This window comes from Moschus berezovskii, chromosome 8 (genome assembly GCF_049115385.1).
Source record: "Moschus berezovskii isolate FMDL1 chromosome 8, NW_MosBer_1.0, whole genome shotgun sequence".
NCBI lineage: Eukaryota > Metazoa > Chordata > Mammalia > Artiodactyla > Moschidae > Moschus > Moschus berezovskii.
The window spans coordinates 61,405,664-61,424,644 of NC_142467.1; the positions used below are offsets into that span (position 1 = coordinate 61,405,664).

At 32.8% G+C, this 18,981-nt stretch overlaps 1 protein-coding gene across 6 annotated transcripts in view; it reads right to left on the bottom strand.

Annotated features, from left to right (window-relative positions):
- Positions 1-127: 127 nt before the first annotated feature.
- The window catches only part of MATR3 (matrin 3), a 33,748-nt gene continuing 14,894 nt past the window's right edge, over positions 128-18,981 (bottom strand). For 4 of the 6 annotated variants that reach the window (XM_055430958.2, XM_055430957.2, XM_055430959.2 and 1 more), the window contains exons 2-15: positions 15,389-16,477; positions 10,527-10,588; positions 9,414-9,455; positions 8,981-9,093; positions 8,681-8,733; positions 8,115-8,240; positions 7,478-7,603; positions 7,120-7,287; positions 6,435-6,566; positions 5,739-5,782; positions 5,258-5,633; positions 3,625-3,991; positions 3,045-3,166; positions 128-1,988 (exon numbers count right to left, since the gene is read on the bottom strand). In XM_055430958.2, the coding sequence (XP_055286933.1) occupies positions 1,938-1,988; positions 3,045-3,166; positions 3,625-3,991; positions 5,258-5,633; positions 5,739-5,782; positions 6,435-6,566; positions 7,120-7,287; positions 7,478-7,603; positions 8,115-8,240; positions 8,681-8,733; positions 8,981-9,093; positions 9,414-9,455; positions 10,527-10,588; positions 15,389-16,300 (2,694 nt within the window). In that variant the 5' untranslated portion in view covers positions 16,301-16,477 and the 3' untranslated portion in view covers positions 128-1,937. The remainder of the gene's footprint in view (positions 1,989-3,044; positions 3,167-3,624; positions 3,992-5,257; positions 5,634-5,738; positions 5,783-6,434; positions 6,567-7,119; positions 7,288-7,477; positions 7,604-8,114; positions 8,241-8,680; positions 8,734-8,980; positions 9,094-9,413; positions 9,456-10,526; positions 10,589-15,388; positions 16,478-18,981) is intronic. The other 2 variants (XM_055430961.2, XM_055430962.2) reach the window with 2 other exon arrangements.

The following is an 18,981-nucleotide window of genomic DNA, read 5'->3' on the forward strand; positions in this document are numbered from 1 at the left end:
ACAAACATCAAGTTTCCTTCACTCAAGAGTAATGTCTAAACTAAAAACTAAAATGGGGGTGGGAAAATTTTCTGCTTTATAGTTGGTTAAGTGAAAAACATTCCTATTAAATAAAGGTTTGTCATAATCTGGGAAATAGCTGTTACAGGTTTATTCATCATTAGCAATTAATGAGAATTTATACTTTCCAAACCCTAGCAAATGAAGATATTAAACATTCTTTTCTACACCTTGGTATATCTAACAAAGTAGGACCTATGAAAAAAAGTTGACAGAAAACAAGGGATGCCATTGTACACAAAATGCTTTGTATAGCTACCGTTAGTTAACAGTTGGAATTAAAAGCTGGTAATTAGTAAAGGCCAAAATTAAACTCAAATAAACTGGCAAGGATTTTTTGTGCATGTTACACTGAAGTGTCATTTCCCCCTCAGTGGTAGATCATAACATTTCTTACATTTGATACATCCTTTAATAGATCTAAGTGGTTCAAAGAGAATCCCTTATTCTTTTTTAAATTAAAAATCTTCTTGACAATAATCTCTTAAACCAATTATCCCAACATATTTTGAAAGGCTGATACAACTAATTCTTGTTATTACATGTTATTTCCAAGTTTATTGTTAACACTTAGACATGTCTAAACATGAGCTTTTGTCGTTTGTCACTTAGAATTCTGAACTCCAAAGGTCTGAAAAAAACTATGAAGAGTCCAATTTTTAGTTATGTAACAGGAACAAGAAATCCACCAGCACCGAAAGCTTTAAAACTCAGGATTTTTAGTAGCATTTTTTAGAACACTCTAGATTAAAAATGGAATTTGTTAAAGCATGCAAGAAAGTGTAACAGTAAATAAAAACCACAACTGTGACAAATATATTGGTTAACACCTCAAACATGTATAACCAATGAACATGGCCTAGGTTTTTGTTTTTTATTGGTACTCACTTAAGAAACTTGAATCCACAGATATAAGCAGTATATAATATAACCAGAAAGTTACAAGTTAACACAGATTATACATGCAAATTTCTGTTCACAAAGGTCACATATGCAAGTATATGAATTAGAAGCGTGCGTCTAAGATTATGGCCAAACTGTTTTTAAAATGCAGAAATGTAAAATTACATCTTGAAAATACAAAGAGATGGTCTACACACTTCAAAATCAAATGTTGCTTATACCAGATGATGTATGACAGCTACAGGATTCAAGTGACAAGCAATAAGATCTCAAGAAATTAATACTGGTCAAAGAGAAGGGGAATATTTTTACATTTCACTGAAAATACATTGACTTCTAGAATACGAAATCTAGCAAGAACTTAGGAAAAAAAATTACAAAATCTAAAGCCAATTACTTAATATTTCTTATTACCTAAACAACAACATGACACTGAAAGAAAACTGCACCTGCATTTTAATTACCAATCTCACATTAGTGAAGTTCTCCAAAAATCAAACAAAACCAAAAATGCTTCAAACTCCAAATGAAAAGTCTGCAAGGCTCAGATTAAAATGTGGAATGTTTCAGATGAAAGTAATAAAAATACAATTGGTTTTGTTCTTTATTGAATGGAATCAAAAGTTTTGACATATCTCTGAAGCTTGGAACTACTAAATTTCATTTCTCTGAATGCTTCTACATATCTTTCTTAGTGGTGCAAGTGTCTTTAGCATACGAAGTCAGTCTCTACAAAGTATTTCTGTCTGTTACCATTTTGATAAAACAAAAACAATTCTTCATTAACTTAACCGTATATGTATTTTTGCTATAACACTTAACACATGAACAGACATCTATTATCTATTATTTTCCACTAAAACAAAAGAGTACAATAGTTTTCTTCTAACTATCAGTATTGTATTTAAAAAAGGTTAACATTTAAAAACAAAGAACCATTATTTTCTTTGAAATCATTAAGCTTCTTGCACATCTCAAACTTCCTTCTTCTGCCTGCGTTCCTCTGCCAATTTATTCAGAAATTTCTGAAAAGAAAAGAAAAAGTTACAAGGATTAAGTCACCTTAGTGAAACATAACAAATGGATTAACTACAAAATATTCTATTGAAGTTTAGGGACCTGAGTCTAATTTAACCTTGTCAATATTTGTAAGATCTAGTTATTCTTATCAAGCAGGCATAAAACTAAACTGGACACCACAGTAAGGCATGGGAAAAGAAACAGTAAAATATGAAAAAGTTACTTCAATGTGCAATTAAGACTAACTTACAGAGATGAGAAAACAAAGACCAAAATACGTACATAGAATAACTGCTGCTACCCCAAGAACTTAAGATTAGTTAAATGACATGTATTTATTCAATGCCCCTTCTTCTAAGACAAAAAGACAAAATATTATTAAATTTCTGCTACCACTGAAAATAACCACTGTCCTTAATACTCTAGCAGCTTTATATTATAAATCAGTATTATCTTTTTTAACTCCTACTTTCAAGTTTTCCCTCATCTATTTCAATACTTGGTCCTTAAGCCACCAACTAAAACACCAAACTTCGAAATATCCAAACAGAAATTTGTTATTCTTTATTATGGTGTGCTTTATTAATTTTTCCTTTTACCTGTATATCCTTTTGGTCATAAACTTCACTAAGTGTCATTATTAATAAAATAATAATTTAAAGTCAATGTAAAAATCATTAAGTATAAAGGGATATGGCACTTTATAAAGTTGAAAAAGGCTTTATAGTATTTCACTTGACTTTCAGGCCTCCAGTATCTTCCAAATTAGAGAAATTACAGTCTAATAATCATTTGAGAATACTCAAATAACTCTTAATTATACAACAGAATTTGTAACGTTTAAATCTATAAATTTAGAAATTACTGAATTATCATTTGGTTAAGAGTGTATTCTAGAAAGGTTTAGCAGATGTTTCCAGAGTTCATCAAACTGCTCAAGGCCCGTCAATAAAGAATTATCAGGATAAAGCGTGCTGGGTCCACAGATGGTACTGGTCCATAAACTTACGTGACTTGTTAGTTTTCACAAAAGAACTCTCCTCTTTTAGATTCAGCCTTACCTTTAATTTCTGATAATGAGGAAGGCTGCTGCAATGAGTATTCTTTGCAACTTCTTCATTTGTATAAAAGAGTGAACACAGCTTACAGTAAAACCCTGTTTTAGGTATCACATAGTCTATACCTAGAACACAAACATACATTCTTACAAATTCAGTAAACTGAAGGTTTTAATAGTGTTCTCAAATCTTTTTTTCCTGTCAATATAATTTGAATGAGTTAACAGTTGTGACATGTCCAATATAGCCTACGCTAAAACAAAGCAAAAACCATGACATCATTAATAGCTTGTATTTAATTGATGTTTAAGGGCCCACACCTAATTGTTCTCTTAAAAATGTTGAAATAGAACGGTGAACAAAACAAAAAGCAATGTGAAATTCTCAGAAAATTTTATGAGGAGAAAAAAGAACATATTATGGAATGGTAACAAAAAGAGGAAAAAAGAATGCTTTAAGTAAGATTTACAAATTGTTCTGCATAGAACTTCATGTTATCAGAGTTTATGTAAGACCAATTAAAAAAAATTTATAGTAAGAGTTTGGGGAGGGTGAGGGGGAATAACAAAGCCTTAAATCTCACCAACAGGAACATTGGGTTGATATGGTCCAATTCTATACTCATCTGGGATTGTATAGTCCTCCTTGTTTTCATCACTTTGGCCATCTGCATTTTCACTTGTGTCTTTGTTGGGATCATCAGCATTCTCAGCAGATTCAGCACCTGGCTCTGTATTTTCCTCATTTTTAATTCCATTTTCCAACGCTGCTTCATTTTCTTGGTCAAGTTCCTCGATCTTGTCCACCTTAATTTCAACCAAACCATCATCATTTTTGTCACCAGATTTAAATGCCATGCCCGATTTACGAAGTTTCTGAAGTTCCGAATCTTCCTCATCACCAACCTCATCTAGAGTGACAAAACCTTCCATATTCCCTGGGAAACGACGCTGTTAAGAAAGACAAATTTACTCTGCAACAATTATCCTGCAGTATCCCTTCCATTTGCTTTACTTGAAGGGAAAGGGATAGCGTCTTTGCCTTCATTTTCTCAAAAAAAAAAAAAAAAAAAAAAAACAATCGTGGGGGGGGGGCTTCTTTCTCTCCCCCCAAATTTACTAGTCTTAAAAAAAAAAAAACCTTAGCTTTAAAACTAAGTAATCCAAGGCTTCCCTTATATAAAGAGCAGAAAATATAAGGACATTGATACTCTATACTTTGAGACTTATTATGCTGCAAGATAATCAGACAGCTGATTTCATGAAGTATCGGTAAGTTGAATGATGTCCTCCAAAGAAGGTATCTTATGGTGCAACTCTTTTTGTTTATAGAACAGTCTAAAGTACCACCGTGGTTTAAAAATAAAGCTTTGGAAGATAAATGCTCAATAATTATCAGCTCTTAAGAGCATAAACACAGTACTACGTAACTATCATCTATTTCTGCCAGAAAAAAAACCTCAAGGCTAACTTATTTGACCAAGCCACCAAAATCTGGAGGTAAATATTAAGTTTTCTGGTAGCTGAGTATATCTTAGAAGGAATGAATGAAAGAGGATTATAATAATCTCATTTCAAGACTCATTTATCTTATGGAGTTCTAAAGGCATTGTAATGTTCTAACCTTTAAAGGAGATAGTCAAGTACATCATGGGTCTTCTGATTTACTATTTTTCTACCATGTATATATCTTTATATTGCTATTTACCTTAATATGTGACATGTGTTCTAAGAAAAAATGTTTTAAAACCTATTGAAGTATCTAATCAAGGTTACATTTCTATAATAGGAAAATTCTTCAAGTTCTACCGTTTTTGACACAACGTTTTAAATATCCTGGGTCAGTTACCCCCGGGTCAGGTCAGTTAACTTACTGTAAAATCCATACCCCATGTTTAAAATAACAAGCTGAACTATACATAAAGGCTGCCTACTACTATTTACACACTACCACTACCAAATAGAATCATATACAGCTTTAAGTCTTTCTCCTTTGTTACTAAAAAGTTCTCTTTGTGAACTGACATCTTTCTATTGCAGTTTAGTCCTATTCAATCTATGTATTGCAGAGTTTAGATTTCAATTTTTTTTAGTGATTCCTATCTATTTCTTCCAAATACAAGTGACTAATTCTATTAAATGTGACCCTAAGATAAATAATTTGAAACACTGATCTAGTTTTTTACTGAAACAAGTCAACATAAAACCTTCTTTTACCTTTTTAAGCTTTTTCTTTGCAGCTCCAGAAGCACTGGCATTTGCATCTTTTTTCACAGCTTTGTCTGAAGGTTCTTTTTTCCCATCAGATGCTACATCCCCTAAATTAGCAAGATCTGTTTCATCTCCCACTGAACTGCCACTTTCTAGCAGTGCTGCTGCTTCTTCTTCATCTACAAGTAGCTCATCTTCAGATTCAAGAAGCATGTTAGGCTCTTGTTCTGCCTGGTCATCCTTTGTATCTTTTTCACCATCTTCACCAGACTTCTCTTCTTGTTCTTTACCTTCAGCAGTACTTTCAGTCTTCTGGGAACCATCAGTTTTGGATTTCTTATCACTTGGAGATTCTTTGCCATCTGGAGAGTAAGATCTTTTCCTGAAACCAAAACATACACCTGAATTAATTCTACAGAGTTGGAAAACGAAGGTTTAATATACTAGTGTATACAGAGACACACACACACACACAAAATGAAATTACCGGGATTTATCTTTTTTGAGTAAGTCAATGCCTCTGTTGGGAATCTAAAAGACAAAATTTCGCCAGTTACATAAATGTATTAGATTTTGTAGAGTATTAATTATCCAAATAACTAATAAATGATGACCATCCTTTATATATCAACTGATCTTATTTAAACCATACCTAAGAATGTAAGCTGCCCTAAAGTTACTAATTCATTATAACCAACATTTCAAGAGCAGTGAATAATAATTTTATTAAAGCTTTACAAATAAAACCTTAAGTAAAACAGATAAAAATAAAGATGCTTTATACAAACATCAGTTTAAAAACTTCTGTATTAATGAAGACAAGAAAAAGAGAAAAGATTACTCTTTCAATAACTAAATCCTATATATGTATTCATTATTTACTTATTTCTGGTCATGCTGGGTCTTTGTTGCTGTGCTCTGGCTTTCTCCAGTTACAGTGAGCGGGGCCTACTCTTTGTTGAAGTGCTTGGACCTCTCACTGTTACGGAGCATGGCTAGAGCGCAGCTCAGTAGTTATGCATAGAAGGGATCTTCCCAGATCAAGGATTGAACCTGTGTCCCCCACACCACCAGGGAAGTTCCTAAATCATACATTCTTAGCATGTAAAAATTTATAAAAATGTCATGGCTTGAAAAGCATGAAAATAAGCTTTATAAAGAACCTGAATCAAACATTACATACCCTGAGTACCAATTTTTTGTATTTTTCAGACAGGTCAACTTTTACACATCTTCCTTGAAACCAAAGGGCCTTTTTCAAACAGTGGTCAACCATTGCCATTGCATCTTCTCTGGTCTCCATCTCAATAAAGGCCTGGGGCAAGAAAAACAAACATACAAAAAAAAAAATTAATTAGAAAGTAAAAGTTTGGAAGGATACAAACTCACGAAGCTACAAAAAGGTTAACAAAGAAAAGATGCTCTACTTACCATTACTTTTAAAAATGAAATATAAGTATGAAATAATCCATCTATTAATTAAATTCATATAATTTGAAAAGTCTGTAATATCCAGTGTTTATAAAGCTCTTACAATGCTAGTATGATCGTATATGAGTACTATTTTTTGAAGAGCATTTGGCACCATCAAAGAAAAGAAAGCACGTATCAGGATTCACAACTTCAATTCTGAAATTGTATCCTTCAATTATATGTATAAATTCACATGCCACAAAATCTACAGCAGCATTAATGGCACAGCCAACGAACTAGCATCTCTAATATCCATTAATTAAAGAAATTAAATTCATCAGTTTACTCAATGGAATCATGTGTACCCCTTCTCTAAAAATGAGGATGTTAAAAAACAAAAACTTTAAAAAAACTTTGAGAAATAATCTTTTTCAAAACTTCTACATGTATATTACCTGACTTTTCATCCTCATCAGTATATAATTCTTTATTTTCCCATAAGGCTCAGCAAGCTTGAGGACAGCACTGTCAGAATAGCCAGAATGAGGTAAGTTGCTGAGATGTATCACCCGTCCAAGCTCTTGTTTTTGATCAAACTTCTGGTCTGGCTTCCCCTCAGGTTTCTTTAATACACAGGAGAAAAAAAACACAAAAAAATAGAGGAAATCAAATGTTAGGAAGTATGCCATAATTATTAGTCAAGATTATCCTAGATATTAGCAACAATTTTAAATAGCTGTATAAGTTAGTAAATATTAAAACGATACACTAAATAACTGGTGATACAAATCTGGAAAAATAGAGATTATTTACCTTTATTCTTTTATACTTCTGGGATAAATGAACTCTCACTGGCTTGCCAAATACTAATGCTGGGGTGGTTGTGTAATAGTCCACTGCAGCCTGAGCATCTTCTGTGGTTGCCATTTCAATAAATGCCTAAATTGAAAAAAATATATATTTACATTTCCAAAAAACAACCCAATTCCACACTGTCCAAAGTCTTTCCAAAAATATTTAATCATTAAATAGAAAGCATTTTTAAGTACCTGAGAGAAAAAAAATCTCTAATTTCCTATTTTATTAAAGATCATCTCAGACTTTATTACTTACATGACACTATCATTTATTATGTACTGAATTTGAAAAAATAACTTGGCACCATGTGGGTCAAAGTTTGAAATGTTTTTCCAAATAATTATGTTTATTTAGTCCTTACTATAGCAGCAGTATAATAAAGACAATGTAACTGCTTAAGAATCACAATTTATAGTTACTAACAATCTATTAGTACTAGAATTTATTACTGATTAGTTCAACTATTGGCCCTTTCCGTCATTACATTCCACATTGATGATTTAAGCTAAAATTCTTTTTTCTAATACAAAATAATATATTCTCTTTAGGATATACTTTATTGATGAATAAATACTACACACTTAATTCATACCTCATTAATTTTATTTAGAATAAGATGATTTGAAATAACTCCAAATGGTTCCACCAGTTGTAATAGTTGATATCTCAAGTTTTTCCCTCGCTGGAAATCCATGATGTGAACAACTCGGCTAGTTTCCTATTCGTTAGGAAAAAACCAAGTTAGTAAATAAATTTCTTTAGCAGCAATACGAAACAGTAAAATATTAAATTTTTTATAATCTACAATCAGAACAAATTAGGCAAGTATTTAAAAAATATGTCACTGGGACAAGCCTCATAGTTTCAGAAAACAGTGTCTGCATTGATATTTAAATCAACTACTGGTATATAATTAGATGGCAAACTTATCTTTGTATCAAGGTGAAATCTCTAGACTGTGGACATAGCAAAACAAAGTTTTAACTCTTATCAGAGTCACATATAAAAGCCTGTTGGCTTTCAAACTAAAGCAATCTTTCTGTAATAAGGACTCCAACACAGATTCAATTAGCAAGGATTCAAGTCAAATCACATTTCCCCAAAGAGCTAATAAAGTAATACAGCCAATACAGTAAAAGCAAGAGCTTTATTACTGACCACTCTGCCTTTCTGCATGTGTCTTGGTCCTTGCAGGTTTCCATTTCCAGCACCTTTATGGGGAAAAAGTATATTTTCAGTCTTAAATTAAGTATACTTGCCCTAACAGGCTATTTTAATTGAAAAACTGACATCTCTCCAACAGAAAAGGACATTACAAAAAACATATGAGTATCATGTATTCTCATGAAATGTCATCTTTGAGTTACATTTCAATGACACTTCTTTTGCCTAAAATCACTGCATTTAATCTTTATGATAAAAGCTCTTAGGGAAAGGTAACATGAATTTTATAATCACCCAGATTTCCTCTTGGTCCAACTGCTGGTCCCCCAAGATGAAATGATGGGGGTGGAGGTCCCAGAATTCCTGGTGCTGGGTTTGTAGACTGCTGCAACATGAATGGATCACCCCTGGGAATGTGGAAACATAAAATACAAAGTATGATAAAGAAGTCCATCAAAAATAACTAAAATTTACTGCTAAAACACTCCTTGTATGACTATGATTCTAATATTTGGGGGCATTTATGCATGAAGTAACTAGAGGAAAGTCTATAATAAAAAATAAAAATTACTAATTTCTTAAAATTCTTTCACCCATGGTGACTTTTAACAAACTCACATTAAATAAAGAAATTAAGAAAATATTGTTTATGAAATGTGAAAAATTTAATCTGAATTCCTTACATTGATCTCCTTTACAAACAACAGCTTAAAAAAATTTAACTTACATTGTGTGTCCCGTATCAGTGTCAGGATTCCATTCTGGGTAGCTTTAAAAAGACCAGAAAATTAACTTTAAAATAAAACTGCTCTTTTCACAAAATAGCCGTTTGGCCTTTAAAATAGATTTATTAGTAAAGTTATATGGCAGTGTGTTAGAAATATTACAGTTTAAAACATGTCATATAGAGACTTGCAAGGAAAAATTTCAAAATTTCAAATTAACCCAAATGAAGGAGCATTAACTTGCTCTGTACTGCTTAAAAATGTTAAGTAATGTATATTGCAATTAAAATAGTCCCTTATCTGTTTTTTTCTTGCAGGGAGGTGGGGGGTGGTCAAGAAGGGTCACATGACTTGTGGGATCTTAGTTCCCTGACCAGAGATTGAACCCTACCTGGCCCATGGCACTGAAAAAGTGCATGGAGTCCTAACCACTGAGCCTCCACAAAATCCCTATATTTGTTAATTCACAAAGAGAAGAAGTGTTACGAGGGACTGGTAATGTGGGTTATATAGGGAAACAAAGATTGACCACGGATATTTTTTCCCCTCCAACATTAAAAACGAAGAGCAGAGTTCTGGCACTAGACAGAAAGAACAGCCATAGCACGGTGTATGTGAAAATGGCCACCCCAGTGAACAATGGGTTTCATGTTGTTTAGGTAGGGCGATTCTTTACAAATTCTATCCCAGCAGCTTAAACTCCATCACAAGTGTCTCAAAAGCAAAAAATACATCCTGAAGGGTTTTGCTTTAAAACTTGTTACTTCTACTGTAACTTCCCCCTTTTCTTCCAGGAAAATAATATTTTCTTTATTCTTAGAGCACATATTATTGTTACTGAAAATGCTCTTATGAATCTACGTATCAATGGCTACCTTTAAGACTCTCTTAAAAAGTCTTTCAATTTTAAATAACAAAGTACCACTATCACTCCATCTAATACTCCATATACAATTCCAGACCTAAATATTGTTTGTAACTAGCACTGCCTGGACAGTGTCAACTATTCAGTAATAACAATGTGGATATTACAAGTAAACGATGAATTCCCCGAAACCAATCAATGGCTGTTTCTGACAGTTAACTGATGCTTTAAAGGTATTTCAAACTCCTACATTTCAAGAAGAAGCTGGCATCGACGACTGTGACTTGCTCCATTGATATGTTGACTCCACTCCTGTAGCAAAGTAAATTAGTAGAATTAACAAAACTAAAACTTCTTTTCAACCATTCAAAGTCTAGGATGTTAATCTACATGTCTATATTCAATTATCATAAACTGAACACCTGACCATTCACTAATCACACTTATTTAAAACCATTTCTCTGAATCCTTGTAGCTTCATCCTGCCCTCAAATACGCCATGCACATTCTTGGAAAAACTGGTAACTTTACAGACCTCACAGGGAAAAGATAGAGTTAATAAAGATGAAGAGTAGTAACTGACTTTGAGATCAGTAGGCATATTAATTTCTGCTGTAGACAAAACTGAAGTTTTATTCACTTATTATTAGAATTGCTTTCACAGAACACTGATAAAATATCCATGCTTATATCACTTTTTAAGAAAACATATACTGTAAGTATGAATAATTAGTTAAAAATAGTATCTTTAATTTCATCCAGCCTTTGAGGTATGTTCCAAGTTGTACTATAGCCACAGAAAGCTAAGTTGATTCAACAGGAGTGACTTGTCTAGGAAACACTCCCCAATTTATCAAAAACCTAAGCTCCCATTATATTTCCCAAAATTAGAGAATTTCAGGAATGTCTATTTCTAAATTTTAGGAAGGAAAACATTTTATTTCTTCAATATTTGTTTTATGATTATTTTAAATTTTGAAGGGATTACTTTTTCCTTTATCTTAAGCTATCCTCTCTTTTAAAATCCACGTGTAAATGATTAGCATTTTAGGCAATATAAAAAGAGGAGTTAGGAAAAGTAGACTTTGCTGCCAGACTGCTTAGGTTCAATTCCCAAGGTACCACTTACTAGCTGTGAATCCTTGGTACAAGTTCTTTAAAAACACTGTGGGTTCAGTATCTTTCTAGGGTTTTGTGGAAAGGAAATGAATAATAAAGGTAACCTGTTTACTGGAACATTGCCAGGCACATAAGAAGTGCTAATAATAAAAAACTTTTTAATTAAAAAGGAAGAAAAGCAACTATTATTACACTGCTTATAAAGCTATCTTGTTTTACAAGCCCCACTTTACAAGTATTATTGTGTCACAAATCCTCACAAATTAAGGCAACTTTTCCAAGACTCATACTACCTGAAACATTCAGTTCAGTTCAGTTCAGTCGCTCAGTCGTGTCCGACTCTCCGCGACCCCATGAAAGGGAATCTCACTGAGAGCTGAACTAAAGGAACCCAAATTACAAGAGATACCATTCTGAAATTTTAAAAAGTTAATTTATAAATGGAATCTAATTTTTAAAAACTTACAGCCTGAGTGTTTACACACATTTCTTTGCTCTACTAAAATTAACTAAAACTCTGTGAATGAGGTAAAATGGAACAATTCAACAGAATGGTACTTCTAAGAACTTGGGGAGCTATCTTTCAAAGTTAGATTATCTTTATGGCTAACAGTTAAGGAACTGGAAGAGATCTGTCCAGCTGGCTCTATAACCAAATGTTTGGGGTATAAAAACTTCCTATTTGCAAAGCAACAGACCACTGACTTGTTGGAAGCCACTTTAAAAGTGGCTGTAATCAAGAGGCACCATAGGCAAAGTTCACAAAATTCAGAAGTGGGATTAAACAAATACGTTAACCAAGAATTTTCTTAATGAAAACTATTCAGATTTAAAATATCCTTGAGAAACAGTGTGTTCAAAGAGGATTAAAATTACCCTATTATGCATGCTTCTAACTAATAGGAGATGGTAAAGCTATCTAGTAGACCAGAAGTTATTTATATCCAATTCCCCATGATCTTTAAGGGTTCAAACTTTTGAAAGTGTGGCTGGTCTTACAAAGTACTAGAAGGAAAAAACCAAGATCAAAGAATCAATTATACCTCCCAAACTCACCCATTACTAATCTGCTCTACCATAATGGGTTTTTAAAAAAAATCTGTATCCTTGGATTCTACATTGAGGCAACATTCAGATTAACAAAGAGTAAGGATTCACTTTTTGAATTCAGAAGTTCTGCAGGAAAAACTACATTCACCTTAATGTCATTGAGATACCTAAATTATATAAAGAAAGGATAATTTAGAGAAGCACATGTGGAATGGCAAAATGAAGTTAAGAATAACTTAAGGGCTTCTAGAAAACTAAAAAGAAAAACATGAACTCAAGTGACAAGACAGCAGAAGGGCTGTAGTGGCCAGTTTTCTGTAAGTGAAAGGAATTTTGAGGCAAGTTTGAGGCTGTTCAGAAAAGCAACTTGATGTTCTAAAATGACCTAGAAAGAAATAAAAGCAACATCATCACTGAAAGTTACTTAAAATATCAAAAATAATGACAGATGTTTCTCCCTTAAAAGACTATTCATATTAAGAAGAAGTTTTGATCATGTAAGTTATTTAATGTTACGACTAAGTGAAAAGAACAGATTTTCCAAGTTATGCAGCAATACCAGAGAGCAGGATTAAATGTTTAAAAATTTTTCATTATCTACTTTCACAAGAATTTTCTCTAAACTCAGTGATTCTATATCAGGTATAAATTAAAAAGATCCCTACCAAAAGTGAGCATTTATTTTTTCAATAATGAAGACACCTAGAAAACATTAGCTATGTTAAGGAAACTATATTAAGAGAATCCAGGTGTTAAAACTTCTTAAAATTGGTACAATTTACAAATGCTACATTTTGAAAATCAAAGGGCCTCTAAAGTAACTGCTTCTAAATTTGCTAGAGTACATGCATTTTTGCAGATTAAAAGTATCTCTTTTCTAGGTAAGGTGCCTTACTCTTGAATCCAAAGTTTCAAATATTCAAAAAAGTTCTTTGGCCAATTTAGATAGAAGGTAGTAACATCTGGACAGAAAAGAATAATAATATACAAAAATAGAAACTTTTTCTGATTCAAGTCCTTGATTTCCTTTTGTGTTCCTTTACTGAATTGTTTTCCTATATGTAAGTGGCAACATTAAGTTACTGCTCAAAGTCAGGATGAAGAGACTTCCAACAGCAGCTTTAATTTATGATGACTCCAATAGCAAAGATTAAGTCCCTTACAATCATTTTCATTTGAGACACTGTAACTAGCTATTTTCCTTGGAATTTGGGAACCGATCCGAGAATATTTCTCATACTGTCATTTCTGCAAGCAAACAAGAAGTAACAGAAAATACTTGGAGTCACCAGAGTTTAATGGATCTTTTCATTAAATCAATTCATACCAGATCTAACCTTGAAGTTGAATACTGAACAAAAACTAAATTCCATGATATACTAAGTGTATCCAACAAATTTGAAATATAGAAAACACCAAAATACCTACTAAATACAATTCTCTACCTTTTATGAGTTTGTGGTTCCATGTCTTACATTAAAATTAATCTATGAATGTAAATTTACCATTTGAAGTTATTTTGACATGGATTGAAGATTAAAATATTCCTTGTGTACTTAAACTACTACTCCAGAAGATTTTTGTATTATAGATATATATGCATGTATTTTTAGCTAGAAATCACTCTTAAAAAGATATTTTTCAAAATACTCTATAAATTCAAAAAATATAAGAAGTCTCTTAATTATCTGAGACAAAAATACTGAGATCTAAACACAGAAAAGGGATTGATTGGTAGACTTTTAAAAAGAGTAAAAACAAAATCTCTAATGACTTACATGATTTAGTTTACTAAAAAATCAACTCACTTAAAAATGCATTTAAAGGGATAGATATGAAAAGAAAATGACCCTTCCAGATGTCACTGTGAAGAAAAAACCCTGTAACAGCAACCATCAAATCAGTTTCATGGCAGCAACATGTTCCAATTAAGTACAGCACATCAGGAAAAATGGATGGTCAGATTACAGATCAAGCTAGTGGATTGCTATAATGCTGACTTTAAGTCAACTGCACTGTATTTTGTTTTGGGAAAAAAAACAGTGCGAATGATTAGCATTGAAAACATTGAAAGAGAAAGGACAATATATTTAAAAGGGCATTTTGAAAAAGTTCCCATTTTGCCAGATGTGATAATTAAAGCAAAGGAGAATTAGATTTTTTTTTCTTCAAATGAGTATACCAGAAGTCTAAGTCAGAAAAAGAATATGCTTATGAGGAACACAGAGCAGAATACTGCAGTAGGTGATTTTCTCAAGTCTCTAAAGGGATAGATGCAATATGGGATAATAAAAAGTGAGTTTTGAAGTATGTTTAAGAAAGTGTGGAAAAGGAGAAAAAAAAATGATGAAAAATTTCAGTTACAGCATGAGAGTCTGTGTTAAAGGGAAATTAAAAAAGAAGAATGAACTAATCTAAAATATGAAATATACTGAAACAAACACCAGGGCTCTACATTAACTCTTTCCCTGTAGCCACAGATAAGGAAAAAAAGAGAATTGTTCAAGAATGTATCTTTACTACATATGAATCAGTAATTAAGACAGATGGAGAGCTGATTATCTAGCATCCTGAATGGCAGAGCACAATGACTGCAAAAAAACAGAAAAAATACTTAAAACAATTCAACAAAGCAGACAAAAAATACCTGCTTAAATATACGATTAAGAAGAACATATTGATGCCAAAAACCAACAAGATAATTCCAGTGGATGACAGCTTTGTGGCCAGAAGTAATCTATGCAGAATATATTAATGTAAAGCCCTGGTTTAAAATGCTCAAAAACAATTACCTTCCAAATAAAGTAAGTGTTCTCAAAAGTATAAAAATTCTTGATCAACTCAATGTCATCAGACTACAGATTCAGAGTACAAGATATAGGTAAATACAGAATAGGCACTACAATGTAAAAGAAAATAGAAGTATCTGTTGCATTAACTCACCTTATTAGAATGAACTGGCAAATCACATATAGAGCACAGATGGGGATAACCCTTCGGTAAGAGTCCATGGAAGTCTTCAATATTGCTACTTGGAGGAGCGCCCCTCTTTTTCTCAAAGAGAGATCTCTCTTGTAAGGGGCCAGGACCACGTCCCATTCTCTCATACTCACTGTCAAATTTATGATAGTTATGCGAGGTCTCACCAAAAAAAGAATCATCCCTACACCTTTCTCCATCTCTTAATCTGTCATCTTCATAATCCATTCTGTCATAATAACCAGATTCTTGAGAACGACTTCCATGGTCATAATCAAGCACTGGGTTGAGACTAGGACCACGATCATCAAAACTATCTCTTCTAAAGTGCCTTTTTTCTTCCCAATCGTCCCTAGGTACTCTGTATGGTGGCTCCCGTGTAGCAGATCTGCCATCTCTACCATAACTCAATGTAGGGCCTTCTTCAGTTCTCCTCCTTTTAAGCTGCAGAAGGATTTGGGGCAAATTCTCAGGAGTAATCTTGTCCTCTGGATAACGACTCAGTTCATCTAAGTCTCTAGCAGACAGACCAAAGCTGGCCAAAATGTTACTGGCCTGGTCTGCATCTCCACGGTGTTGAGAAGACAAAGGGAGCGGACCTCTACTTCCAATGTTAAATATAGACTGCAAATTATGGGAAGAAGTACTAGCAGAAGACAGTGCACTATGAGCTCCTTGTTGATTCAATGAAGAACTCATTCCAAGATTCATTAAACTAGCAAGGCGTGCAGTACCCTGGTTCATCCTTCCAAGAGATGCTGGCATACTTAAAGACTGGGTAGCAGCAGCAAGAAGGCCTATTCCTGCTGCAGACAGGTCACGCCCATGACCCTGCGAGTCCCTACCGAGAGATGACTGCTGGAATGACTTGGACATTGTAGAACTATCTCTTGTCTAGTTTATAGATTAAAAAAAAAATTTTTTTTAAAGATGGCCAAAAAGAAAGCTCAACTAGAAAACTAGGTTAACTTTGCTTGAAAAAATGGTAACGCCAAGAAAAAGGATCAATAAGGACTGTAGAATCTTCTTCAAGCTGAGAACCAGCAGACAACTCTGTAGAAAAATAAGCAATTTTAGTCATAAATCCCTTTAAGTAGATGCCGTTTTTTTTTTTTAGAAAAAAAAAACAAAAAAACAAAAAAAAAACTTACGCATCATGTTGATTAAAAAAACATTTAAGATCTCAAAACTTACAAGGAATTACATAACTTAAACAGATTTCAGATGTATGCAGAGCTTGCATATACTTAAAAAGTAGTCTTTCATGCTAAAGTTTAACTATTAAAGGGAATTTCATACTGAATTTAAAAACATTTCAATTGAAGGGTCAGATGTCTGAATATATCAAAATTTCAATAAAACTATAGATGGGTCTCTTCTTTTAGAAGAAAAATACACCCTATAATATGATGCTTAAGTTCCAGAAGACTAAAAACAAAACAAAACAAAAAATCAAGGTCAGCAAGTCAAAGATGAATCAGTTGTATTGTTTTTAGAAAATGAGACCTATTAACACTATCAGAAAGAACCAAGTAAAATCACAAGTAATGAAGCTTAAGTGTCAAGTACCTAGTATAAGATCTAAGACCAAACACTATAGTTGAGATCTTTATGCAGCAAAAACAAATTGAGGTAAAGACAGATGTGAAGAAAAATAAGTGACTTCCTACAGTTTACAGATTTCTGCAAAATTTAAGCCAAATAATTAACTGCCTTATTCTCCATACTCTATCAGGCAGTTGCTTATTTCATTTCTAATCTTAAAAGGTAAGGAGAATCAAATATGGTCAATACAGAAATAGGAGATTCCCCAAGAACCACCACAAGTACAGAAGTATAGGTGATTTAAAGAAGTGAAACTCCCCAAGGTAGTAGCCATGAACATTCATTTAATGCTCAGAGCTATAACACCTCTAAAGCTCAAAACAGGTGAAAATGAAAACGAGATCTTGCTTACATAGATTTTGGTAAACACAGATTCACAAGAATAGCCCCACCGTCCAGAAAATTTAAATTCTGAATACAATCCCTCAAGATGTGTTTCCTCCAAGATGTGATAGTAATGAAATTACTTTCATTTTTATTTTACCTCCAAATTTTTACATAAGAATCCACAAAGCATTTATGAATGATCTCATAAAGTATTAAATGACGTACACAACTGGCCCTGGTGAAACAATTTTATAATCACAATTACACACAGAGGTTTAGTAAGTCTTAAATTGTTTGCCACATAATTCTACTATGTAGAGGCACTGCTCAGTTAATTCATAAGTTTGATCACCCATATACCTAAGTACTTAGCTTAAAATATTAAACTTTATCAACATAAAAACCAGGCAATATTTAATAGTTACAAGTCAATAATGGGACCAATTCCACCAATGACAGATTAAAGTGAGGAAACGCTGGACGAAAACAGTGGTAGAAGAAGTATAAAAAAAAGTTGCAGGCAAGATTTAGTTAGATTTTACAAAAAGATGTCACAAAGTTAAAAAGACACAGAAATGCTATCAGAGATGACTGGAATTACAGATGTTTTGCACACCAAGAAAGATGAACTTGAGAAAAGACACCAAAGAAACTAGTTCCAGATGAGATCCATTATGTAAACTACTTAGACCTTAAGATTAATAAAATAAAGACAAGAGTAAGTGAACATCATTGGATGAAGGTTTCTCTAATATGACTTTTAAATACCATACAGAATGGCGGTTAAAATACTATCGAAACATTTGTAGTACCCTCTTATGCTTTCATACATTGTTTAAAAAAACAACTCAAAACCATTAAGAGGGTTTTTTTGAAATCAAAACTTCAAAGTATCTAAGTTACTATTAATTGCAGCTTTGCCCTTCATTTGGGAGTCAAAGCTTTGTATACTGAAAAGCCAGCCTTTCAAAAGAACTATTCTTTCCCTTTAGGGAAATTATACTATGGCATTATGAACATGTGTAAATTTTTAACAGTGACATTTTAAGGAAATGATTATTGAATTACAGAGATCTCAATTACTTTTCTTTGCAATATATATGAATGGTGGAGCTGCAAAAAGGAAAGGTTAAGAGAAGTAAAGGTAAAAAAGATGACAACCGTAAGACAAAACAGAAAACGGATGTCAGAAAAACTAAGAAAAAGAAAAAGACAACCATGTAAATCCCATGACAACTTGTAATTTAAGAATAACTTTAATATTTTTGTGACTCAGATTCAACTTCAGTCCCACACAAAGACATGAGAGTAGCAGTACTGAAAAAGAATTTAAGTCAAGCTTGAATTTAACAAATTTCTTAAAAATTTTCTATTAGAACAAAGAAATTAAGAGAAATCCAACAAGATAGCACTGATGTAAGAACATTTATTAAAAAGTTCCTTTAGAATCTTATCTTTGGTCAATAAACATAAGATGAACAAGGCACTTTTTTAAAGGCTCTAAGTGAGACCTACTGCCTATGAAACCACAATACCGAGAGGTTTACTAAGTTAATAAAGTGCTTCTTTAAAAAAAAAAAAAAAGGTCCTTTGAGATAACTCATCTAAAATGTAACGTTAAAATC